The sequence below is a fragment of the Serinus canaria genome, chromosome 1A, assembly GCF_022539315.1.
Source record: "Serinus canaria isolate serCan28SL12 chromosome 1A, serCan2020, whole genome shotgun sequence".
Lineage (NCBI taxonomy): Eukaryota > Metazoa > Chordata > Aves > Passeriformes > Fringillidae > Serinus > Serinus canaria.
Window position 1 is genome coordinate 49,658,228 of NC_066314.1, and position 25,743 is coordinate 49,683,970.

The 25,743-nt window shown below is 55.3% G+C and overlaps 1 protein-coding gene across 5 annotated transcripts; it reads right to left on the reverse strand.

Moving 5' to 3' along the window:
* Positions 1 to 3,198: 3,198 nt before the first annotated feature.
* Positions 3,199 to 23,878, reverse strand: TRIOBP (TRIO and F-actin binding protein). 5 transcript variants are annotated; one of them, XM_050985995.1, is made up of 18 exons: positions 23,853 to 23,878; positions 23,347 to 23,458; positions 21,857 to 22,297; positions 20,950 to 21,082; positions 19,584 to 20,567; positions 13,967 to 14,023; positions 13,548 to 13,616; positions 13,037 to 13,126; positions 11,639 to 11,748; positions 10,634 to 11,189; positions 9,915 to 10,025; positions 7,815 to 7,962; positions 7,198 to 7,309; positions 6,563 to 6,722; positions 6,118 to 6,231; positions 5,736 to 5,822; positions 4,704 to 4,861; positions 3,199 to 4,005 (listed from the first exon to the last, which is right to left on the reverse strand). In XM_050985995.1, exons 5-17 carry the CDS (start codon positions 19,809 to 19,811, stop codon positions 4,706 to 4,708), a joined length of 1,998 nt encoding a protein of 665 aa, XP_050841952.1. In that variant the 5' UTR covers positions 19,812 to 20,567; positions 20,950 to 21,082; positions 21,857 to 22,297; positions 23,347 to 23,458; positions 23,853 to 23,878; the 3' UTR covers positions 3,199 to 4,005; positions 4,704 to 4,705. The 5 variants fall into 5 exon arrangements, with proteins under 5 accessions (XP_050841952.1, XP_030094373.2, XP_050841970.1 ...); XM_030238513.2 differs by lacking the exons at positions 23,347 to 23,458; positions 23,853 to 23,878 and having other exon boundaries at positions 21,857 to 22,413; XM_050986013.1 differs by lacking the exons at positions 19,584 to 20,567; positions 20,950 to 21,082; positions 21,857 to 22,297; positions 23,347 to 23,458; positions 23,853 to 23,878 and adding an exon at positions 17,630 to 17,910.
* Positions 23,879 to 25,743: the final 1,865 nt, after the last annotated feature.

The window sequence follows — 25,743 nt, forward strand, 5'->3', positions numbered from 1 at the left end:
CCGCTGCTGGCAAACAAACATGCTCTCCCCTGTGCGTGGAGGTTCTGGCTCTTTTATACGCACTAGATCCCTATTTTTAGTCAGTCAAACTGAGGGGAAGATCCTGTGCCCCTGGGCAACTCACTGGAGGGAAGGCACACAGGTGGTCACAGCTCATCAGGCTGCTGCTGACTTTGCACACGATGGGGCAACCTGGTCAAGGCAAACCCCCAAGCACCCCAGTTGATACTGGAATGCACCCTTGAACTTTGCACTGTTTTGACAATGCATCTTTAACATGAACTGGTCAGGACTGAGAGGATGAGAGGGTTTTCCAGCCCCTGGCAGGATGTCAGGCCTGGAGGTGGAAGGGAGATGCTGCCAAGCAATGCAAGCCCTGATGCCTCTGGGAAGTGGGTCCAGTGCTTTTGGCACCCCAGTGCACATGGGACTCATCCAAAAGGAAGAATTATTCCCATAAGCACATGTGCCACCATGGCAGTCTTGGGTTCATGCCTGTATTTTTGGCCACAGGAGCCTGCCACCATGCCCAGGAAGGGGTGGGTTACCCCCTGCACCCACTTTTCTCCTCAGGAGTTGCTACCCAACCACTCCAAGCCTTCCAAGCCTTCCCTTTCTGGCATTATTCTGCAAAGATTGGGAAATCCCACATTTCCAACAAAACCCAGAGGACAGAGCCTGGCAGAAGAATCTTCTCTGTAATCCTGTTTACCTTCTCCTCCCTGCGTGCACTGAGTTCAACCAGACCCCATGGGGATTTACACATTTCCAGCTGCAGATTTTGTCTTAAATGGTCAAACCGTGTCCACTGTGGATGTGCTACAGATCCATGGGGTAATAGCCCCTGCCTTGTAGGGGCAGGACAGCTGTTCATAGGCCTTTGGGAGCACCAGGGCACTTCTGACAATTAATGTCAGAGATAACATTTCATTTTACCCAGTTTCCATTTCTGAGAGACAAAATCCCCAGCAGTGGGACTTGGTCTTGGTGGTACTCAGATCCAAGTGATTCTGTGCTTTTTTAAGAGCAAAACAGGGAAACTAGCTGAAGTTCCAGCTGTGCTCATAAGAGTTTCAGCTCTGAGTCCCCAGTGTGCAATGCAGCGTGGTCAGCCCAGCAAGAAGGCACTCAGCCTGGCCATTGCTGGGGCAAAGCAGGCTTGAAGGATACAAATAAATAGCAAAGAGGCATCACCCCTGACTGCTGGACTGATTACCACTGTTTTAAAATAGTTATGGGCTGCTTTTAAAGGCAAAGCTCCCTATGTGAGCTGGGGTGCTGGCTACCATACAACCATGGTGCTGCAGAGCTGTGGGTTTCCCCCATGCTCGAGGCTGGGATGTTCCTCACAGCCACCATCCGGCCGCAAGCAAGCAGATGGGGCACAACCATCGCTTTGGGATGTTTTTTTGCTCTGCCAGCCATCACGCCTGTCACCCGTGGGCATTTTGGTCATCTCCTCTCCTGGCCACTCTTCCCCTGCCCAGGTCCCCTGCTCCCAGGAGATAAGGACCTGGAGACACCGGGGTGACCATATCGCCCCGACGCAGGCGAGACAGGCCCTGCCTGATTAGCGCCGTGCCAATTTTGGAGGCGCGTCCCCCGTCACCCCGGGATGAGGGGATGGCTCTGCCCTGCCAGGCGCTGATCTGCAGCCACAGAGCCTCAAGGAGGGGCAGCTCCACCACATGTCAGGGGCACACACATTTCGCCTGTGCTTGCACCTCGCGCTTATCGGGCTGAGCAGCCCTCGTCTGAAAGGCAGAAAAAAACAACACACCACCCCAACAAACCAACCCAAACACAAAATACCAAACTCTTCGGGGAAGGGATGGGGGAGCAGGCTGCTGAGCACTGTGCAATTGCTTACCCTCTGCTCGTCCCCACTTTTGGGAGTTTCCTCCCCAGGAGTAGGTACAACTACGCAAATTGTTGTTTGAGTGGTTATTTTTTTCTAAAAAACACACATGGCCTGCAACACTGTGTCCTGAACACTTTTTTTCTCCTCCTCTTTTGGCTCCTATAAATCCCCATAGCAAGACCAAGCTCTGCAACCTGACAACAGCTGCCCTGAGCTGTTCTTTCACCTCTTGCCATCCCATGGGCAAATCCCCCAAATGCCTGCCTCTCTTCAAACTTGATGGCAACAGCCATGTCCTGCTGGGAGGCAGAGGGAAAAGCCTGGACCTTGGGCAGCACAGGGACAGAAGGGTTTCTAGGACAAAAACCATCAACAGCAAGCCCTGGTGCTTGACAGGCATAGTAGGGAGCTGAGCTCATTGCTTGGACTCTTGCACCATCCACTGGGTTGCCCAAGGGCCTTGTGCACGTGACTAAAATCTGCAACTCAATTTTACCAGAATTTGTGACTAACAAAGTGATCTGCTTTTCCTAGGGGAAGTAGTCCCTGCGGCCCTTCCCAAAGGAAGGGCAGGCCTTCACCCTCTTGCCCTAAGGGATCCCAATACCATGGCAAAAGAGTGCCACCCTAATACCCCTCATTTCAGCTGCCACTGCATTCTTACACCTTGCTTCCATCCCCAGGTCTCACAGTACTCCTGTCTCTCAGCCAACACATCAATGTCACCTCCTTCCAAGAATCCTCCTCGACCCTTTTTGTCTTTCCTTCTTCAGATGCTGCCTCCAGCCCCAGCATGTGACCACAATTAGATCTCTTTGTAGAACAACAGCTCCTATTTATATTGGGATGAGGCTGAATGAGTAGTAGTCACCACCAGGTCCTCCTTCCTGACATAAAAGCAGCATGCTTCACACAGGAGGAGGAAAGCATTTATGATCTGTGTCATCTCCCCAGGACCTCTATATATCGTTTACTCTGCCAGCAATTTTCAGTGCCATGTACCCTACCAATACTGGATTTACTAATGCAGCCTAGGCTCAGGGTCCATGTGGACTTTTGGGAGCAGTGCAGTGAAGCAGATTATTTTCCCCCTCAAACCCAAAGGTGGGGCAAACTGCTGGATAACAGCACTGCAAGGCTCCTCTCACTCTCTGGCCAGGGGTGCTCCTGTTGCTTTCCCTCACCAAATCCTGAAAATGGAAGCAACTGGTCACTAAAACCTCAAAAAAAATTACACACAAACACACACAAACACACACACACACACACACACAGAGACAGACAGCCCTCACCACTGGATTAGGGCCATATGGCAAGACTTCTTCTGAAGGAACACATTTTTCTCAGTGAAAGGGGAAGATTTTATTAAGTTAAAAGTTAAGGGCACAGCGGAGCAGCAGCAGCTGTCACCCCGGGGAGGTTGGCTCGGGTGGGTGCAGTAGCAGCCTCACAGCTCCTCTTCCCCAGAAAGGAGAAGCCCTGTGGCTCTGGGCTCCTGCCAATGCAGGTTCTTGCAGGAGCCAAAAGGGCAGCCACGGAGAGAGAGCTCGGTCATGTGGACTCTTGCCAAGGTGTCCTCTTTCAGCCGTCTCAGCCAAGCACATCCATGGCAGACAGCCCCAGCAGCTCCCCCCTATGGCTTGCGTGTCTTCTCCGCAGGTCCCGGGGGTGGCACGGGAGGGGGAGCATGGTCCTTGCCCTACATCCCAAGGGGACTATGGAGACATTTGGAAGAGAGGGAATATGTGCCAAAGGTGGCTGTGTGTGGCCAGGAGAAACGGAGCTAGGAAAGGGGGAAAAACCAGGTTCTCTTTCTCAGGTTAGAAAAATGCTGGTGACGTAGTAAAAGTTTTCCTCCTCTTCTTCTCCTCCTTTCCATGGGGAAAAAAAATTCCTCTATAAAATATAATTTTCACATATAAAATCCTGAGGAAGGTGCATGTAAGGAGCCAGTCCAAACAACGTGCTCAGGTATGCAGGCAAAAAGGATTCATCAAAAAAGCTTTGGAAGGGGAGTGAGGAGGTTGGGGGTGTGTGGGACTCCTTGCCAAGGTGGCAACGGATAGGGATTCAACCTCCCTCTCCCCATGAGTGAGGAATGGAGCAAATACAAAACAAGAACAGATAACAAATGTAGAGCAGACCTAGAGAGAGAGAAAACCAGACATAGTTTAGAAAGAGTCCAGTGAGCACAGAAATACCATCCCTTCAGCTCCCTGGGGAGTTGGCTGTCTGGTGCCCTGCTACACTCCCACTCATCTCAGCACCCATCAGCAAGTGCTGGTGGAGCAGGGTGAGCCCAATACAAGCAAGAAGCAGAAGCACTCTGGACAACAGGATGCCCTCATTCCCATCACCCTGCTCCTCGCCATCTGTGGCAGAGACACCTGCAGGTGAGCATGGGAGGAGGGCTGGGTCTAGTCAGGCCTGCTTTGATGCAGACCTAAAATTATCGTGCTGCGATAGGGAAACCACTTCAAAGGTGAGAGAGCAGAAACACTGCCTACATAGGGAATGTGTAACCACCCACGCTGTCACCCAAGCCATGAGGCGAAGGCCAGTATTTGCCTGGCTCCCACAAGCAGCCTGGTTGAGGAGTGATTGGTGCTGGCTGCATCAAAAGCACCATGAAAAGGGGGCTGGAGCCCTTGGGAGAACATCAGGGACAGTAGGAGGGCCAGCAGTGCAGGCCAAGAGGATGCAAGAAGCAGAGAAGGATGAGTTTAAGCCTAAAGTTTCAAAACTGAGTGGAACAGGAGAAACTGGCAGCTTCCATGGCCCTGCAGCAGCCTGTCTCAGCCACCTGTCCCCACAGGGGACGTGCCAGCATGGCCAGGCTCACCGTTACTTGCTGTTGCACAGTGACTCCTTCTCCTGCAGAGCTGCCATGGCCAGGCGCAGGTGCTCCTTCAGCTGCTCGATCTCTCGCTCCGAGCGCACCTTAATGTGATTCAGCTCTGCATAGACGTCTTGGTACTTCCCTGAGGCAAATCTCTTGTCCTGCCAGGGGACGGAGAGGGGTCAGGCAGGTTGCAGGGCTGATTTTAGGGAGGGTGGCAGCAAAGCGAGCCCAGCAGAAGAGCCAGCAGGTGAGGAGGGGAGAGCTGGCTCTGGGTTTGAAGCCCATCCCAGTCTGGGCCAGGCAGAAACCATTCAGAAGAAGTGCATGGAGGTTATCACTTTGCAGACACCAGTCCAGGGAAGAATGCAGACACTGGCTCCAAAGCAGCAGGGATGTACAGCACTAGGTTAGGGAGGTAATGTGGGCTTTAACACGGCTTGTGTGCATGTGGGGCAGCCATATGGAAAACATAACCCCACCAGGAATGCAGGCTACTGAGAGAGCTGGGTGCAGCTGCTTATATGGCCAAAAACTTATGTGGGTAAGTTATAAACTCCTGGAGCATCACTGAAGTCCAAAGCCTCTTTCAGGTTCCCCTTTGGCAGGGGCCTTTGAAAATTCCTCTGAAGGAGCTGCTGCCAGTGGAGGGAGCAGCACACCCGGAAACAGTGCCCAAGGAAACCCATCCACTCAGAGAGGGGACAACTAGGGGAAGCAGAATGCCACGCAGCCTTCACCCAGGTTTCCCACTTGCAGAAGGCAGCCTCCTGTCTTGTCCATGCTTACGTGTGCATACATCTGGGGAAATCAGCAGCTCTGTGACTCCTCCCTCGTACAAGGTCACCCTTTGCCAGTCTGTGCTGTTGGAGCTGCTCTGTGCTCCGCAGTCAGCAAGGACAAGCAACACAGGCAACAAGGGGGTTTGTCTTGAGCATCCCATCAAACCCAGCCAGAGCCTGCTGATATGCAGTCCTGCTGCTTCCCTGCCTTCCCTCTCCTGCTTTTTCCCAATTGCTCCCAGAAAACACTGACCTTTTGCATCATCTGCAGCTCCTCCCGGAGGCACTGCACCTCCTTCTTTACGTACTGGAGCTCATTCTCCTTCACCCGCAGCAGCACCTGGGCAGAGAAGGGGGAGAGGAACCAGAGGTGACTCAAGAGCCACCGCCTCGGAAAGGCCGGCAGGCCGTGGCGCAAGCGCAGCAGTGGGAAAGGAAGGAAGGGCCAGAAGGGCTGGGGCAGGAAATGGCACAAGCAGCCTGAGAGAGCAGCGGAGGGAAGCCTTGCGTTCTGCTTCCTGCGCCGCTCCATCCGTCACCCCCTCCCACTCGCTGTAAGCCAAAGACATCAAGAGGAGAAGACCCCTGGGACGGGTGGGGATGGAGGCAGCGGGGCAGCCAGGGGGATCCCGTACCTCCAGCTCGCAGGAGCTCCGCTCGTTGTTGTGCGAGGCGCGGTCCGCAGAGCCCCGCGATGAAATAAAGCTCCGCAGCTTCCCGATCTCATCCGAGAGGCGGGTCTGCAGCTCCTGCAGGCAAAGCCAAAGGACGTCAGAGTAGCCGTGGCACATAGCTCTCACTGTCCTGACCATTCCATCTCCATGGCAGCCCTTGTGCAGCTTGGAGACCATGTTGTAACCAGAGGCAATGGCAGCATCTACATCCAGCAGAGTACACTCGCCATATTTAACACCATGGTTAAGATGGCCTCTAAATCTTAATCTTTTTATTTCTGATGATAAAATCTCAGAAGGGAAGAAATATGAGCAAATAGAGGAGTTTTAACAGAGGGGCTGTGCTGTGTAAAGGAGGAACATGCTCCAGTGCTCCTCTCTGCTGGCAGGAAAGCCCTTCTCTTGCCTGATTTTTCTGGAGGAGGTCCTTCCCCTCCCGCTGACAGCGCTCCAATATCTGCTCCCTCTCTTCTGCCTTCTGGGTGAGCTCCCCGATTTCCAGGCACTTTTGGGAATACTGCTCAGAAAGCACCTGCAGTTCCCGCTTCAGCGACTCCACGTCCAACCTGCCAAAGAGGCACCGGCTCATTGCTGCCCCAAAACCCTTGCCAGCTCCTGGCCCCTGGCACTGCCTTCCCCCATGCCATGGCCAGCCTCTGCCCACATCAGTCATTAGCACAAGACAATGTTCCCTGTGAACCCGAGCTTCAGTTCCCACACTCCTGCACATGAGTGTGGTGCTTCTTGGAGCTCCAAGCCATGCAGAAGAAATGGAGAAGCTTTTCATAAAGAATACAAAGGGGAAATAACTATAGGTATGAGGGAGGTGCTGTAGGGAAAAAAGCCAAGCAAGGCACAAACTTCCCTTCCCTTCAGCTGCAGCAGCCCTGGGAGCCACCACCAGGCAGCCACTAGCCCTGAGGAGGGAGCTGGGGAAGTGGCAGGAGGAAAAGCTCAGGACTAGAGCTGCAGATGGAGTGTGGTAACAGCAGCACAAGGCGGCATCATTGGGCAAGGGGGGTGAGAGAGATGCTTTCTTACTGGTGCTGCTTCTGGAGGGCCTCTGGGAGCGAGCTGCATTGCTGGAAGCTCCGTGTCCTGCCCAGCTCCTTATTCATTTCCTCCCGGTGGGCTTTCTTCAGTGCCTCAATGGCTGCAGAGGGGGACAGTGAGAAATGGGGGATGAGGTTGTGCCAGCCTCATGGAAAACACACCAGAGAACTACCTAAGGTCTCTCCACTGCAGGTTCCCAGATCCATCTCTGCAGATTCCTCCTCTTCCCCTTCTTCCCTCAGGATATTCCCCACCAACTCCACACTCCAGGATAATCATGCTGCCAAGGGGACTAACACAGGGCACTCTGGGAGCTCTCTATTACTTCCGCATTGCCCACCTACAATAAAGTACAGGTTCCCCCCCCAGCCATCCAGAGGCATGACCCCATTTCCTTCAGGATCTTTACCACCCCATCTCTACCAGCGCTGCAGGAGCGAGGAGCACCAAAGCTCGTGCTCCAAGGAGCGCCAGCCTCACACCAGTACAGTCAACAGTGTGGCTCCAGAGGACTGGGACGTCTAGCTTCTGGCAGGAGACATTTGGGGAGAGGCAGGAGGGAGCAGCTAAGCAGAGCAGAGGCACAGCTTGGTGTCTGCTCCTACCTGCTGCCGTTGCCGCCGCCTCCTCTGCCAGAAGCCGCTCCTTCTCCTGCCGCAGCCGCTCCAGCTCCCGCTGGTGGTGCCTCTGCAGCTCCTCCATCACCTGCTGGTGGGATGACTCCATCTCAGCCAGGCTGCGCTCACAGGCCTCCTGTTGTGAGGAGGAAAGGAGGTGTGAGAGACCAGGAGAGAAGGAGGAAGGGCTTGGGCAAGGACAGGCACCTGGCTACAAGTCCAGAGACATTTCAAAGAAGTGAGACTACTTCCCAGGAGGGTCTTTTTCTTCTGAAAGTGAGGTGGTCCTTTAATCACTGAAACAACCATTTTACAGGGACACACATCTTGCAACCCCACTTTGTGCTTTACAGAGGAAGAATTAAAACTAAAGCAGCAAGACAGGAACACCCCTCTTGGTCCAGGAGCTGGGAATAACATACCTGACACCACAGTCCCAACCCTACACCAAGCTGCACTGCCTGGCTGGAAGAGATCAACAGTGGGAACTGCATCTCAGTATCTGCCTTTTAATGAAGCAGCATCCCCTGGAATCAATGAAAACCGAGCCTCCTCTCCTGAAAAGTGACACCCTGCACTACCCTGTGACATGATGGAGGCTGCCAAAGAGCCCTCCCCACAGCCTAGTGGTTAGGGATCCTCCTCACACAGCTCTCCCTCCTTTCTGATGGCTGAGACCAAGGGGATTCTTTCTATGCTGAGTGCTGTGATTAACTCGGGTTAGTGCAAAGCAAAGAGGTTCCCACCTTGGCCTTCACTCCCCTTCTAGATGCTGGCAGTGCCTCCCTGAGCCTCCCAGGAAGGCTTTGTTCACCAAAAAACTGTGCCATGATGATTAATAGCCTGGGCCTCAAGGACATCAGCAGAGAGCTAAGATGTTATCACATCCCCCAACAGTTCCTTGCCACCCCATTCTTTCCCCACTGAGGACTAAGGGTCATACAAAAGACACTGGAACATGTTGTGTGAATGCAAACCCTTCCTGGCTACTCCTCTCTACTGTGATGAGGGAAGCTGAGAAGCTTCACAGAACAACAAAGGAAAAGGTGAGGAATCAATCTGGTGATCTATCCAGGGACCAGCTGCAACCCTTGGCACACAGAGAGAGCGAATCCTTTGGGGAAAGGCCAAGTTTGGCCTCAGATGTGAAATGCTGGCTTTTTGAGCCAAGTTTTTAGGAAGATAAGGAAATTCCTCCCCACTGCTTTTGCCTTTATTTTTTTACCATAAAGAGGCCTGTAAGCTGTAATATTAAATCACAAAATAACACAGAGACTGGAAAAGGCTGTCTGGGCCGGGTGCTACAAGGCTTCTGGGTTTCTTTATCTGTGCTAGGTACAGCCAACCCTGTTGAACAGACTTCACCAGCCCCAATTTCCTGCCCTGCCAACCCCCTCTGCCCCAGTATCTTCCAACACATAAGGCCCATCCTGAAAATCCCACTCTACAGTCAAATAGCAGTCTCCACACAGGAAATCCCTGCGGGATGTGACCCTGCTTGCTTTGGATCAGTCCATTAGAGGGGAAAATAAATAAACAAAAGAGAAGTGAGAGGATGAAGCATGAGCAAATTCTGCTTTGCTGGCTCTCCCACGTGCTGTCCCAGCAAACGAATGGGCTGTGCTGTCAAAGTGACCTTCAGGGCTCGGGCTGTCCCCAGGGACTGACTGACTGACTGCTTTTAATGAGACACGTGGGAGCCTCAGTTAGCAAGAACCACATGTGGTGAGCACCAAACCACCAGGGAATGACCAGAGGCTCAGCAGGAAGCTGCTGACCCACTCCTGAGCTGGGGGATGGCTCTCCCCCACGGCCCAGCACAGCACTGTGCTCACATGCAAAGCAAGACACAGATCCCGCACCTCTCCCCAAACTATCCTTCTCTCCCTTTATAACCCTGGCCCCTTTAAGGCCAGGCAACATGCACCAGCCTTTATGTAATTAGCATTGATTACAAATGGGCCCAGTTAGTGTCACCATGGCAACCCAATGATTAGCTATACCTGCTCGGCAGTAAGCTGTGTGCCAGAATTTCCCAGTTTGGAACTGGGAGTGACCCCCAAGCCCCGGGTCATGCACTCTACTCACCTGTGAGATGTACCCTCGGGGCACATGGCTGTCCCCCTGGGATTTTGCTGCCTCCCGAAGGCTCTCGTTTCTGGCCCGGCAGGACTCCAGCTGTGCCCGCAGTGACTGGATCTGTACCAGGGAGGACAGAGAAAGATGTTCAGCCAAGGGTGGAAAAGTGCCATGACCTGACCAATGTGCCCCATCCAAGCCCTGGGCTTAGGGATGGGGAGGACAACACACGGCCAATGGAGGCCTCTGGTTCCCCAGCAGCCTGCCAAGAGACCACACTGGCAAAGCCAGCCCCAGCCTGGTTAGTGCCAGTAAGGAAGGGAGGAGACATCCCAGCTTTCAGAGGTGGATCCATGCTGGAGGAAACCACCACAGCATGGCTCCTTTCAAAGGCTGGCAGGTGAAGAGCTTGCAGGCTTGGGAATAGCCAGAGAAGAAAGGCTGTGAATGTACTTCCAGGAAACATAGATTCCACACAAGTAGTGCCACCAAATAAATTATCCTGGACCAAAACGTGCTCTGGGGGACCTCTGCAGGTGTGTGAGAGCTGGCCTCTAGCCTTGCATTACCAGGTTCCAAAAGCTTCCATGCACTCGAGGAGCCAGAAAGAACTAACATAGCCCTGCACCTCTGCCTTGCTCTTCTGCAGAGCCTCCTGTAGCCAAGTACCACATAAAGGGGCCACCAGAATCCCAGAGATTTCAGAGAGGAGGGATGCTCGCTCTTACCTCCTTTTTCAGCGCCTCACTGGTGTCTCCCTGGCCTCCCTTGCCCTGGTTCAGCAGTGTTGTCAAGGGCACCCGCCGCAAGTCCTTCAAGGGCAGGTGCTCCAGCTCCAGCCACTTCTTCTCTATCTCCTCATTCAGACGAATCCGTTGTTCCTCCGAAAGCGGAGGAGTGGGGAGGTCCTGCTCCCCGGCCTTGCAGGCAGGGTCTCCTGCTGGGCCATCGCTGTTGGGGACCCTGCCATCGGGGGTCTCAAACCACCTCCTCCTCTCCTCTGAACGGATGGCTAGATCCCGCTCCAGGTCCTCATACCTGGGAGCTCGCTCCGAGACCTTCAAGCTCCCTTTCGTCCTCTGCAGGGACCCCTGACTTCCAGGCTCTTGTGGCAAGGGGGACAGCTCCACATAGTCAAAGGCATGGCGCTGCCCATCTGCCTTCCAGTGACTGCCCTTGGAGTTCCCCTCGGAGCCTGAGCCTGGCCGCTGCTGCTCCTCCGTCCGGAGTGAGCCTTTCTGGGGAACACAGTTACGGAAGTTCTCCTTGTCACAGTCAGGGAGTCTGAAAGCAGAGCAGGAACTGGTGAAGGAGAGGCACCGTGTGGGAAAGGATGCCAGCAGAGGCACTGCCAACTGCTCAGGGATCAGACCCTAACTCAGCCCAGCCTTACAAAACCCCACCCTGAGTGCAGAGCTGGGCCTGTAGCATCCCATCCCCCAGGGAAATGGATTTCTCCACCAGGCAGCAAGGATCCACCCCGGTTCCAGCTAGGCTGGTGGAGAAACCAATCTAAACTTAAGTGGTGAGGCAAAAAGCAGGTACAAGAAAGACTGTCATCAGGTTCTCAATCCCTGTCACTGGCTGGTGTAACCAAACCACTTTCAGAAGGAGCAGAGGGCAGGGATGCTCTGGTAGCACTGAGATTTCCAGAGGGGTCTTCCTTGCCCCTGCCAGTCAGGGCAGAGGGACAGCAAGGGAGAAGAGGACAAGCAGCACTGGGCAGCTCTTACTTGGTAACGTCTGGAGCACTGACTGGGCGCACATTCTTCCTCAGGGCCTCGATCCAGTTGCGCCGGATGCCAGAGGTCATCGCTGACAGGGTGAAGACGGCATCCTTTGTCTGCAACAGGGAGGTGACAGAGGTCCTCTCATCAGCCAGTGGATGTGCAGCAGCTCCCTCTTGCTCCCTGAGACCCACAGCCACATGCACACACCACTGCTGACCTGTTGGAAAGGCCACCCTCTGTCTCAGGCTCTTGGGGACATGTGGAGGGATGGGAGAGGAGAGGTGGGAGGGGTGTTTGAGGGGGATCCTTCATGAGACCATCTCCAAGCAAAGGCAAAAAAACCCTTGCTGGCACACTGGGCTGTAGTTACATTTCTCTTCACAGAGAAAAGCAAGGCACAATTCTTCCCAAGAATATTTCTAGGTTTCACATTCTCTGAACCTCAGAGAAAGAAAAAACAATTCTTATCTCATTTACTACTCCTGTGTTGTTCACAAGTAGAATACATAGTAGAAAATTGTTTACATGAAAGGAATTGATAATTAGATTATGGTGTGAGTGTTTTGATTCACTGACCAATTGAATCCAGGTGTGTGTGTGTTGGGACTGTCGGCTGACAGTCATGAGATCCAGTGCAGTGGAGTGCAATTAAGTGCTTGGCAGATTCAGTTTAGATGTAATGTAATACAGTGTAATATAGTATAGAATAATATAGCATAATAAAGTATTTAATTAACCTTCTGATAAGATGGAGTCTTCCTCATCATTCTTCCTCGTTCATCAGGAGCAAAAATATCTACTATACTGGGCCAAACATGCACTGGTGCAATCCAGTTGTTCAGGTGCCAGGAGTCAGGTGCCAGCACAGCAGCAGGGCACAGGGAAACCCAGACCGTGATATGCCCATCCCTGCACACCCACAGAAATACTATTTCTCATGCTGCCTTAGCAGCCACCTCCTGCTTCTGTAACAAATAGCCAAGGACAGAACTGTACTGGGGCTGGATCCAGGGTACAGGCTGTCACTCAGATCATGGTCTCAGCCAGGTTACACCGAGATCTGCAGTGCTCACCACTCCCCCCACAGCTGTGGAAAAGTTGCCTTGGTCAACACATCACTCAGATACTCTTGGCATTTAGCTTGGCTCCTGGACTGCCTCCAGTACAGCCTTCAGCCAGGCCTGCAAAGCCTCCTCCTCCTCCTCCTTCCTTCCTTTGCAGGCAGGCAGCCTTGATGCCCCAGAGCACTGTCTCCCACGTGCCCAAAAAACAACCCTGGGCCACCAAGCTGGCATAAGATCTGTATGAATAGCCTCTCAGGATGTCGGCACCGGCAGGGAGCACACATTCCCCCGTGCCCCTTGGTGCTGCCGCCCCGTGCGCGTGGTGCCGGGCACTCACGTGGATCTGGAAGCCGTAGTTGCGCTGCACCGCGAACTCCGTCACATCCGTGCAGGAACGCAGGTCGATTTCTCCATCAAGGTCATCAGCCTGCAAGCACAGCCACCCGCTGGGACATCAGTGTGTGGGCCGCTTTGAAAAAGGCCACCTCTGCCTTCATTCCACAGTTCCCTGGGAGCCAGGCTCAGCTCTTTGGGAACCAGGCTCAGTTCCCCAGCACAGCATGCCTCTTCCAACCCAAGGGCTGCCAGTAGCATGGATGGAGAGCATCCCACATACCCAGCCACAGGACCAGCCTTTCTCCCCACCTCCCACCACTGACAGCCCCCCCTATTCTTTGCCACCCTGCCTTCATCCTCTTCATCACCCCTCGGCAAAGAGCATCTTGGCACCTCAGCCATCCCTCAGGAGGACATGGTGCTGTTGCTTATCCCTGGTCACGCCAGAGCTGCGCTCCTCTGCCCCCTGGCCAGGAAGGAAGAAAGGGCTGGTGAAGGCTGGCCATGCTTACCTCCTCTGCGTTCGAATCCCGGTAATACCTCAGGCTCGAGTCGGTCAGCACGAACCAATGTTTCTTCCACTGCAGGCGCGTCGGGCAGGGGGAGGGAAGGGAAAAGACAGGAGGGAAATGGATAGGCAGTTACCAGGGAAAACGTAGGAACAAGGAGGGATGCTCTGCACTATGACCTCTTGGCCTTCTCTTCCCCTTCCTCCCACCCAGATCCCCCTCATGACCCTCAGCTGGAAGAGAGGCACTTGATGAACCTCTGTGTCCACACACTGAGAAAGTCACCTCCACTGAGAGTTTCCTGCTGCCTTTTTCCAGCAGGAGAGACCTCAGTAAACAAGGAGGAAGGAAATCAGCTGGCTCACCAGGGCTCTCCAGCAGCAGGGGATAGGGGAAGAGGAAGACTCTCATCTGAGGCTTACCTCTCCAGGCTCGTCCAGGATGGACATCCATCCCTTCTTGAAATTGAGAAGATCCGGCTGGGAAAAAAACCAGAGAATTACTGTCTTGGAGTGACCCACAAAAGGGTTTTCCATGCCAGGGGTGGAAGGTGAGTCCCCTGCGGCAGAACAAAAATGGGAATAACCTTTTAGGAAACTCATGGGGCTATGCAACCCTATGGCAAAAGAAAACTGGGCATAGCTCTCAGCAGCAGTCATTCCTGTAAGAGGAAGCTGGAGATAAGGGAAGAGGTTTAAAAAAAGTAAAGGAAAATATGCAGCAAAGAGGTTTCCACAAGGTGCCTCAGAGGTATTTATTCAGAGAGGGGAGGCAGGGACAAGGAGAGTGGGCAGAAGGGAGTGCTCCACCACCACCAATGGGGCTTGCCTCAGAGATGAAGACAAAGCCACAAAGAACCAGACACGCCTTGTCCCAACCCTGGCTGTCCATGCCCCAGAGCTATGTCCCTCTGGTAACTTCACCACCAATCATTTATTAAAAACATAGTAGATCAGCTCTCACCAAAAACCTACAGGAGGCAATTCAACAGCTGTGAAAACACGTTGACTTTAAACGATGTGCCCCAGGGTAGAGATGAAGTCAGTGCCTGATCCTCTCCCCACTCCCTCCAAGGTTCAACCCTCTCTGAGAATCTGAGAGTTTTTTGCTTACCCAGCTTTGTCTGCTCCCCCCTGCTACAGTATGCTCTCTGCCCAGCCACAGCTACAGCAGATAAGGATGAAGAGAATTTCACCCAGATTACCCTGTGCCACAAAGAAGTTCCCGTGCACTCTCTGCCTCCTCCTAACCTCATGTCGCGGCTGCAGCATCCCAACCAGTTTATCTTCTTCCCAAGGTGGAGCACCAGAGAGCTGACTCAGGGGAACCTCTCTCCCTAGTTTTGCCCTCAGCCAAACAGGCTCGAGCTGGTCCCTCCTCCCACCCTGCCAGCTCCCAGGAAGTTGCACCATCCAAGAATTCAGTCCAACGCCTCTTCTCCCATGGAAGTCAGTTTGCCAACCTGCCCCTTCCGAGGCAGGGACAGTGTTGGAGAAGTGACGGCACCAGAGCTGGACTTCCCAGAGGTCCAGCACCAGACCTGCCAGTTCTGCGGAAGCCACCAGCAGTCCCCACATATCACAATCACCAGCTGAGACGGAGCTGGAGAGAAGGAGGTGGCTCAGCAGCTGATGGCCACTCCACATCCCCTGAACAAGCCCAGTGGCCAGCCACAGCTGCCCCACAAGCCCAGCTCCCTGGCTGTACAGCCAGACCAAGCCTGTCCCTGCTTTCATCTCCCTGAGCTGCTGCTCGTGGGTTACACCCAAGGTTATGGGGCCGCAAGAGCAGAGTATGTGCCGGCCCACCCTGGTGCTCTGGCTATTGGTTCAAGCAGGAGCAAGGAGTCCTGCCAAGGGGAGGTCACCGCCTTCTACAGCTTCAGGCCTGGCCAGAAGCATCCGGCAGTCCTGAGCATCCTGGAAGGGAGGGAAACCAGAGCGAAAGGACACGGGGGGGCTTCAAAACTTCACCTCCTGCTGACAGGCGCTGCTGGCACCTAGGAGACAAGGGGGATTTATGCACCCCCATCAACCCAGATTTGTGGTGGCTCTGCTGCTGCCCTGAGAAAGCACCCCAAAATTTAATTCTTTCTCTGTGGCAGCAGCTCCACCCTTTTTCCCGTTATTCCTTCCAGTGCGGTGACTTAAGCTCCAGCTCTGAATTCAGAGTGGTGAGAGGGAAGGAAAGGAGACAAAACATCAAAGTACAGCCACCCCCCTCCTGGGACCCACGTGCACTCAACAGAAGAGAGAGAGATGGGAAGGCTCCATGGAGGCAGAAAAACAATATAGGGAGACAGTGGGGCTGTTGTACAGATCAGCTGGGTCTCATCTTATTGAGGATTTACAATCCCAAAGCATTAGGTGCCAAAATAATTAATATTAACAGGATGCATGCCGCTGGAAAAAACTGCCACAAAGTCCTGCCAAAACTGCTGCCCCCAATGCAGTGCTGGGGCCAGAAAATTCCCCTGGAGGGCTTTTCCCAAGCAGGCAAACTGCACGGGGTTTCTGCTTTCCCTGCCAGCCTTAGACACAAAGCTGCAGCTCTATAGAATTGTCTTGGAACTATTCTTGTCATAGTGGGGTCAGTACCATAAGTAGAGGCCTCAGTTGATACACAAAGTGCTTAAAGTCACTTTTCTTCCCTTCCCCACAACCAAATCCAGTTTCCTCACCCAGCATAAAAAGCTCAGAGAAGAGTGTGGGGCTCAAATAGAACCCCTCATCCAGAGGAAATGGCCCAGCAGTGGGAGGAGGAAACATCCTGGAAAGCCGAGCTGCTGGGAGCGATCCGGGTGCCAGAGATGCAATGATGTGGCAGGATGCACCCCCGGCAAAATGCACGGCCCCACAGCTCGGGGCTGAGGATGGCTTGGGAGGTGGTGGCAGTGATTTTGCCCAGTTGCATCCATGCCCATCTGAGTTTTATGTTCAGCCCCACAGCTGGCCAGGTAAAGGCACTGGAGGGGGCCTCAGGTAGCTGGGGACATAGGTGATTTCTGGAAAGACTGGCTTGCAACAGCAGGTTAAGGAGCGGCAGCTGCCTGCTCTGGTTGAAGAAGGGCTACAGGGAAGGTGATAACAGTCTGTAAGTATCTGAAGAATGTAAACACCAAAGAAGGAAAAGGGACAGGGAATTGCTCCTGGGTGGTACTGAGGCGCCAGGATGGAGAAGTGGAGGAGGACAGGCTGCGGGAGGCTGAGAAAGCTCAGTGTCCAAGCAGGATAGTCAGGTGTGTCCTTTCATCACGAGCCTGCTCTTCCCAAAATCTCCTCAGTAAAGCAGGTTCTGAGGCACTGCTTCCTCCCACCTCCGGGAGATGGTGCAAGGGGCTCTCAAGCCTCCCGGAAAACACAATGTCTCCTCTCCTCTTCTCTTCTCTAAAAAGGGAACCCACTTCATAAGGCGTGGGCCCCGGGCCAAAACACAAAGCAAAACCGCTCCAGCTCAGCTGGGTGAAAGCAAAATCGCTCCCAGCCTGGAGCACACATGCAGGTCCCGAATCTACACGTGCAGTGAGAAGAGCCAGCGGACGACGGGCTCTCCCTTTCCCTGTGCCCCCGTGCGAAAGGCCGGCGGGCACAGCCCAGTCTGTCACCTCCATTACCCCGCTCGCGGCCGGCAGCCGCCTGTGCCAAGGAAAGTTCGCCCCAGGGATGGGATGCTCCCTGCCCTAAACCGCATCGGTTTCCCACAGGGAGCCGGAGCTCCCCACGCCCGGGGGGACATCAATTCCGCATGCGACTGCGGTCATAGGTGCGGTGAGCTGGCCTGGCCTCAGCCCGGTCCACGCTCACGCTTATCGGGGTGGGGTGGTGCCCATCGGGGCCGAAGCGGCCACGGGGAGCTCTGGGGGGACCCCGACGGTGACGGGGAAGGGAACCAAGGACGAACCGCCACAGCCTCGAGTCCCGGGGCCAGAGTGCCCCAGGGAGCTGCGGCTCCAGAGACCCCCGGAGGCGGCGGCTGACAGCTGGGGTCCCCCGCCCCCTCCCAGCCCCGGGCTGTCCCCCGGGCTCCGGAGGAGGAGTCCCCGCGACCAAGGCCCGCCAAGCCCCGAACCCCGAGTCCCGACTCACCGTCATGGCGGGGGCGCCGCGGCCGGCGGGGCCGGGGCCGGGGTCGCGGCGGGGCCGGGCGCTGGCAGCCAGGGCGGCGGGGGGGCTTCAGCGCCCGGGCGGCTTCCACGGCCCCACCATGCCCGCTCCGCCGCCCGCCCCGCGATCCCGCGCGCCGCTTTCCTTCTTCTTTTTTTTTTTTTCCAAAGGAAAAAAAAAAAAAAAAAAGGAAAAGGAAAGGAGGGGGAAAAAAGAAAACCACCCCAAAAAACTTTTCTTTCCTCCCCCCCCAGAACTTCCTGGGAGGACCCGGGCAGGCCAATGGCAGCCGCCGCCGCCGCCCCGACCGCCCGCAGCCAATGGAGCCGCCGGGGCGGGCGAGGCCGCCGGTCCGCACGGAAAGGGGCGGTGGCCCCGGGGCATTGTGGCCGGGACGGGACGGGATGGGGGCGATGCTGGGGCTGAGCCGTGTCCCTTTCCCGCCCCGCTGGCCCGGGAAAGATGAAGCCCTGGGAGGAGCGGGCTCAGCCGCTGCAGCTCCGGGATAGGACTGCCAGGAGTCCAGCCCGTACCCAGGCAGGATTTGTTCTCAGGCTGGGATTTTTCGAAGGCAGGGATTTTCAGCAGTGCATACAATGGAGTCCTCGCCTTGGATCCTGAGGCTGCTCAGTTTTATCCAACGAACTGAACCTCTCTGGGCTCGTCGCAGGGGTGGTAGGAGGTCATGGGTAGACTCCCAGTGCCCCTGGAGAGCCATGCCAGCTGGCCTCGGGAAACGGAATTACTAGAGAGGGTCCCAAAGGAAAAGGGGAGAGGGGCTGTGCATCACAAAATGCCAGGCTCTATTATGCAATCACACCAAGGTGATGCTTCTTGCTGCAAGGCAAAGGGAAGGTGCCAGAGCTCAGTGCTGAAGAAACGTGGCACAGGTGGGGCGATCTGTACAGGGTGAGATCAGGGCTTTCGGCTCCTCTCTGGCCTGATGCTGGGAACTAAGGGAGAGGATGTCACCCGTTTCGAGTTTCAGAGGCCTTTGACAGCCTCTTTCCTGGCTGCAGTTTGTCCTTGTATAAAGAACAAAGGCAGGTCCTAGCAGAGGATGACCTGGCTGAGATGACTGATGTGCACACAGGGGGACTGAGGCATGAACTTGTGTGCAGCTGCCAGCTACATGGGCTCCCAGAATACTTTCTGCAGCCCCCATAGCTGCTGCAATGCCACTTTGCAGGAATGCCAACACAATGCACTGTATCTTCTTTCACACCACTAAAGCCCACTTCATCCCTGTAAAACCCTCGGTGCCATCACAGCACTGGCCAATAATAAAGCAAAGGAAAGCAGCTGTACTGAGATTTTAGTCCCAGGTCTACTGCTTGCTCTTCTCTGGCTTTACAAAAAGGCTCCGTGCCTCAGGATTCCCCACCTGAGAAATGGGTGAAGGACAAAGAGAAGGGGAGTGCTTGTGAGCATGGCATTCAGGACATCATGGGAAGGCAGCATCACGCTGGACCCGCTCAGGTCAAGTGCTGGAGACCTAGGTCCTGCCCTCAGTGATCCCCAGAGAAGGGCAGCTGCCCTTCCTCACAATTCCCAGGGCCTGACCCCTACCTTGTTGTGCTTCTTACTGGCATTCAAATGTGGCTGTGGGCTTCCTGAGGAGCCAGTGCTGCTTTGTGGTGGGAAGGGGCTTCCACCCAGCTGGGGCTGCAGGGGAGAAAGCAGGAGCTGAAGCCATTGGGGTTTAGTCCTCACCTCAGTTTCCCAGATCCGAGCATCTGTCTCCTGGCGTGAGGCAGGGAAGAAAGCATCTTCCCTCCTCCCAGTGCCAGGCGGGCAGTACAGTTTCCCTGGAGAAGCAGAGGATCCGAGGGAATCAGGGTGCACAGAATTGCAACCCAGTGGACCCACCCAGCCTGTGCTTTCCAGTTTTAGGCCTAGCAGGGTCCCTATCACCTCTGGCTACTGCCCTACTCACCTGGTAAATGAGAAGACTCTTGTTCCCCCAGTCAGTTTCCAATGGCTTCTCAGGGTTGTGTGCATCTCGTGCGTGCTCGGGACCCTTCCAGTCCTCCTCCAGACGCTGTACTGGACTCTCAGGCCTTTTCCAGCTGTCATCCGGCCGTAGTCCTCCATCCAGACATCTGGCAGGGTTTTTCCAGTCCCTTTCCAGCTGGCGCATCACATCTGCATGGCACACGGGCATCTCTTGGCGCTTCCAGTCCTTCTCCCACGCCTGTGCTTGCTGGGCATCCCCCCGGCTCCTCCAGTCCTGCTCCGGTGGTCGTGTTGGGCTTGTGGGGCGCAGGGGCTTGCCTCGGCCTTTCCACTCACTGCTGGTGCCCTTTGAGGGCTGGGAGGAGGTCAGCTTTTCCCGGAGGCTCTGCCAGCTGCATTCCAATGGCTTCCTGGGCCCCGCAAGGTGCAGCAGCTCCCCAGGCTTCACCCGTTGCCTCTCTGCCCCCCGCACTAAGCTGGGAGGGGAGATCTCCTTTTGGCTTTTCCTTGTGCTCTCTGTGTGTCTCCCAGGACTGAGGGCCCGTGGTGGTGGCCCTGCTCGGCTCAGCCTGATGTTATCTGAGCCCTTCCCAGCACGGGTGGGGTGCAGGGAATCCCCTCGGCTCTTCTTCTCCAGTGCTTGCCGTATACCCCCTGCTTGCCAGGTGCCTCGGCCCCTGTCTGAGTCTGGGGGACGGGCAGGCTCCCCTTGGCTTCTCCAGTTTTTCTCAGTGCGACAGGGAGGGTTCACGGGCTCGCCTGCTCTCCTCTCCGACCTGTGGGCTGGGCTTGCGGAGCGTGGGCTCCGGCTGCCTCTCTCCAGCAGCCAGCCAGGGCTGGCAGGGCTTGGAGAGTCCCCCCGAGTCCTGCTGGCCTTCTCGGGGTGCCGAGCTGGGCTGGGGGGACGCCGGGGCTCCTTGGGGTCTCTGCTGCGCTTCTCGAGCTGCCAGGAGAGCTGCTGACCCTGGGTCACAGGGGAGAGAGAGCAGGGATCCTCTTAAAAAAGTGCCATTAAGCAGAACAAGATGGGATTAGGGCTGGCAGGTGATTTGGTTAAATGGTTCCCCAGAGAGCAGTTGCATTCCTGTGCATGGAGCCAGTCCATACTGTAGAGAAGCCTCTTGCATGCAAAGGGTGAAAGGGCTGCTGCATTTTAAGAGCCAAGAGTCCCAATCCATGACAGAAGGAGAGCTGGGATTAAAGGAAGGAGAGCTGGGATTAAAGGAAAGAGGGAGAAAGGGAATGAAAGAGAGGAGCACATGGCAGAAGAAGAGGAAAATGTGACAGGAAAAAGCAACTCAGCTTGCAGAGTTGGGATGAGGTCCTGCTGTGCAGCTAAGCCTCACCTCTCTGGGCAGGTTGGGGCTGGACCGCCTCCGAGCTAGGTGGCCTTTGCTGGGTGGCACCGGCGTCTTGCCATCAAGCCGGTCTACACGGCCCTCCTCCAGAGCCTGGAAGGCCTCCAGCGTCTCTGATTTCCTGTGGGCACACACAGTTCGTCCAGCTGCCACCCTGCTCAGCTTGGAAGCAGAGCCCCTGCAAACCCTGCTCCACCTTAGCCTGACCCCACAGACCTCCACCTGCCCCAGACACTGTGTGCCGTAGCCTCTCCCTGTCCCTACCAACCACCTCAGCTTTCATATCCTGCTGCCTTACCCATGTCTTCTTCACACTATTCCTCAGGCTTCCCTCCGTCTTTGGAGGAATCCCACCCGCTTGCTCAGGATACTTTTCCATTCCCTCTCTATGTCCCCTCCTCCCTTGTGCTACTAGTACTGGAGCTGCTCTTGCTCCTCCAGCTAAAGCCTAAGCAGCTACTGGGTACTTTTTGGCAACACCTATCATTTCCTGAGTGGCTCCTACAGTGAATGCGGGATCCCTGGGGAGCTTTGATGCTGGGATTGGGGAACACCTCTTTCCTGGCCCTTTAACTGTGGGGAGCCCTGCTTTGCAGCATGTCCTGCAGCTTCCAGGTGGCTGTGAGGATGAGGAAGGTGGGCTGCTCTCTTCTAGCAGTGCTAGAAGAGAGCTCCACCTTTCCAACAGCCTCAGCTGCCTGTGTACCACAATGGAGGAGGCTCTGAGCTTAGATCCAGCCCTTGCTTTGAGGGAAACTTAAGCACAGTTGGAAGCTGAGCTCTGCCATCTAGCTCTGCCTTCCTCCCGAAGCATGGCGATTCAAAAGGGGCCCCCCAACAGCATGGAAGGGCAATCCCCTGCCTCTGACCACTGTGGAGTCCCGTTACTTCTCACCTGCGTTCGCATCCAAATATCCTCTCCACCTCCACTCGGCCAGGGCTGAGTGTCCGGGAGCCATAGCGGTCAGCTCCGTCCCGCTGGCCGAGGCGCTTGGCCTTGGGCAGGTCTGCCAGCACCGTGTACTGCTGCCTCTCCAGCCCGTGCCGTGCCTCTGCAGCCCCGCCGCCGGGCTGCCCGTGGGACTCCCGGCCCCGTGGGCCAGAGAGGTGCCCGCCGCCACCCAGCAGGTCGCTGCGGGCCGGCGGGGAGACAGCGGGGGCGCGCGGCAGGGTGGATGCCCAGGGAGGGTCAGTTTTTCGGTGCTTTGGCCAGCTCTCCTCAGGCTTCTGGCTGGCAGGACGGCGCTCTGGGACGGGGAGAAGGCCGTTACTGGGGGAGGCGCGAGCGACGCGGGATGCCACCACGTCCACGGCAAAGCAGGTCTTCGGAGGAGAGCTAGAAATGGTCCAGGAGGGCAGAGATAAAACCCAGACTCCCTCGAGACAGGGTGGGAGCACTGGAACACAGCACTTTGAGCCGAGGGCATGCCAAACCATGCAGACAGAGAGCACCCGAGATGCCCACAGTTCACAGTCAGCACGCACACAGATGGACTCTCATATAGTGCCCATGAATGTGTTGAACACTTCCTGGGACCAGAATTAGATGGAGAGATGCTAAATCTAAACAGAGATCTGCCTCGAACCTCAGAGACCCCTGGGTGGAAAGCAAACCAGAACCAGGCTCTCACACAGGAGCAAACCAAGAGTACCTGCTTTCAGTGGACAGATTTCTTTCCTAAAGCCCTGGGCTTCAGTTCTCACCCAGGATCCAGAGGGAACAGGCTGAGCCCACCTGGGTCTGTCTGCCTGTGGGGCTCGTGACCGCGCCTCCTCCTTACGGCCCAAGTAGCTCATCATGTCCCGTTTGCCTGATCCCACAGTGTTGTCCCACAACCGGGTCATTTCCCCTTCCTGGGAGACAAGATAGGGCAGATCTCTGCAATGGGGACTAGTAGCTTCTGTGGGCTGGAAGGAGGTAAGAGTATATATGAAAACTTACAGCCTGTTCAGCTCAAAGCTGCTGGTTAAAGGAACCAGAAGAGGAGCTGTGTGAGTTTAAGATGATGCCAGACCAATGATGGTAAGAAACGACATAGAAAAGTCCACATGGGAGTATCCAAGAGCAAATCTCATGAGCTCTTTAGGGGGAGAGCCTCCTTTGTGGAGACTAAGAGTCTCAGCTGATCCCTCCCTTGTATCTCAGGACCTTAGAATCATCGAATATCTCAAGTTTTAAGGGACCCATAAGGATCATCAAATCCACCTGCCTGCACATGACGGGCTCTTTCTTCCATCTGCTCAAGGCAGAAGAGCCAGAGGGGCAAACTCAACATGTCTGTGTGCCCAGGAATCTGCTGAATGGGCCCAGCAAAAGTGGCATTGAAGGGCCAAGGGAGCTAGGGAGACCAAAATAACCCAAACCACAAGAGATCCCCATCTCACCCTGGCAAGCGTGGAGTTGGCTTCAGCACAGGCGCTGGGGTCGGTGCCAGTTTCTCTGTGCTCACCCTCAGCTCCAGGGCTGAGTGGGGGATATCGCCTGCTCTCGTGCCAGCTGTGGGGCAGGGAGAGAGGACAGCTGGTGGTCAGCACAGCCCGCAGAGTTCAGGGGCGAGTGACAGCACTGGCAGCCCAAGCCACACTGACTCACTCTCTACTGGATGGGCAGAGGCTGGCAGAGCCCATCCTGAGACCACCAGCCTTGCTCTGGAGGGAATGAGGATGAAGGAGACTCTTTCAGGGGCTCCCTGACCTCTCCAGGGACAGCCCAGAGGAATGATTAGAGGGCATGGCATGGGGGTTTCTCAGTCCTTTTTCCCAGGCATCGCTGTGCAGAGCATCAGGAAAAAGGCAGCTGATTTCCCCCTGCTTGGCTTCCCACTCCCCCTCCTCCGTTCTCCCCACCGAAGGTGCTCGTTGGAGCAGCAGGGCTCCTGGCTGGTACTCACCACTCTGTGCCCTCCGCCGGGCCCACGCACACGTATACCTCGCACTGCGGGGCTAAAATGTGCAGGGAGTCCCAGGGCTCTCCTGGGGCTGCGTCGCTGCAGGCATCGCGCCCTGTGACCTCCGTGGCATGATCCTGCGAGGGAGAAGGGGTGCTGTCAGCGTGCCAAGGATGAGGATGAAGGCTGCCCCTCGGAAATGCCTGTTTCTTCTACCTCCTCTGAGAGCAGCCTGGCCTCCAGGCCTCTTGATATCTCTCCCAGCCCACCGTTGAGATTTTTCTGCTACATCAAGAGGCTAGGGAGGCCCAGCAGGCTCCTATTTGATGCTGAATGCTGCGGACATCCCAGAGACTGCATGTGTGGATGAGGGTTCAGGGAAACTGCCCCCCCATGTTGGCAGCGATGCTGCTGGTAGCCGCTCTCCCTCACCAGCGGGATAGCTCAGGGAGAGGCAGTGGAGCCAAGAGGAAGGAAGATTTTTGCAGAAAAGGCTGTAGTCCCAGTCTCTGCCTCTCTCTGTCAGGGCTTGCAGGCGTCTCAGCATCCTCCCTGGTCCCGTTACCTGCGGGGCTTATGAGCAGCAGTGGGGGAGGCTCCGGGGAGCCGGCTGTCTGCACTGCCTTCCCTCCAGCATCTCGCCTGCACCAGGATTCACTCAGAGCTGACAGCTCTGAGCAGATCGAGGGTGAAGGGCTGAGGTAACCTTAGAGGGCCCAAGGCCAGGAGAAGAGGGGGAGAGGGTGAGAAAGAGAGAGGGAGGCTCATTACTATTTCATCATCCCTGGCCAGTCGCTCCTGGAGGACGTCAAACAACACGAAACCCTCTGTGAACATGAAACCAGCTGTTGCCCAGTCAGAGACAGCCAAGTAGCTTGTGTGTCCAGTCCTGTCCCAAAGGATCGTGTTGGATCAAGGTATTTGGAGCCCAAAACCCCATGAGATTAACCCCTCTCCTGCCTTCTCCTCTGGGAACATCTTGCTGAAGGTGCCCCAGGGACAGAACTGACCCCTGGCCCCAAGCCAACAGCTGAGGCCATAGGGAATCGACCAGGACCATATTTAAGGTGAGGCAAAGCTGTAAATGCCAGCAAGAGTCAATCAGAGATTAATACAGGGCGGGTCCCTGCTCTGCCAGTCTCCAATTCCCTGCTTGTAGCTTTACATCTGTGACACCCCTGCTTTCCCTTCTAGGGAGAGGCTATCAAGCCCCTTGTATCCAGTGTCCAGCACTTCCCTGCTCAGCTTGGTTCCCAGCTTTGGTCTGGCACAGTTAAATTAAGCGTTCCTATGCCTGGAAAGGAATGCCCATAGAGGTTTTCCCCACCAAAAAATCTAGAAATCCTGGCCAAGCCTTTGTCTTTAGGACTTCTGTCTCTAAAAAGGCAGGTGGAGTCCCAGTATAGAACAAAGAGGCCCTTAATGAAGTATCCATAGCCTGCAGGTGGGATGGAGGAGCTCACCTGGACAGCATGCTGGTGAGCCCCTGCGGCTCGGAAACAGTGCTGGCACAGGCTCTTTGCAAATATGTTGGCTTCAAAGTTCATGCAAGGCATGTCATCCACTGAACCAGACATTGTGCATAGCAGGGACGAAGATCTTTGGCTGATGGGCTACTGGCAGGGGCCAGCCAGGAGGAAAAAGGAGGAAGGAACTGCAGCAGAAGAAGCTGTGGAAGCAGGAATGTTATTTCCAGACTGAAGTTTGCTGCTCCCAACTGTCAATACTGTAATCAAAGGGAATTCAGGTACAAGGTGATGCATGTAAATACAGGTAATAAAAGAATGTGCTCTAGCAGAGACCTCTTTTAGAAGGGGTACTGCACCCTGAAACAGCTACTGACACCTCTCAGTTTGGGAGTCCTTGTGAACAGAGGCAATGATGCATATGTCCT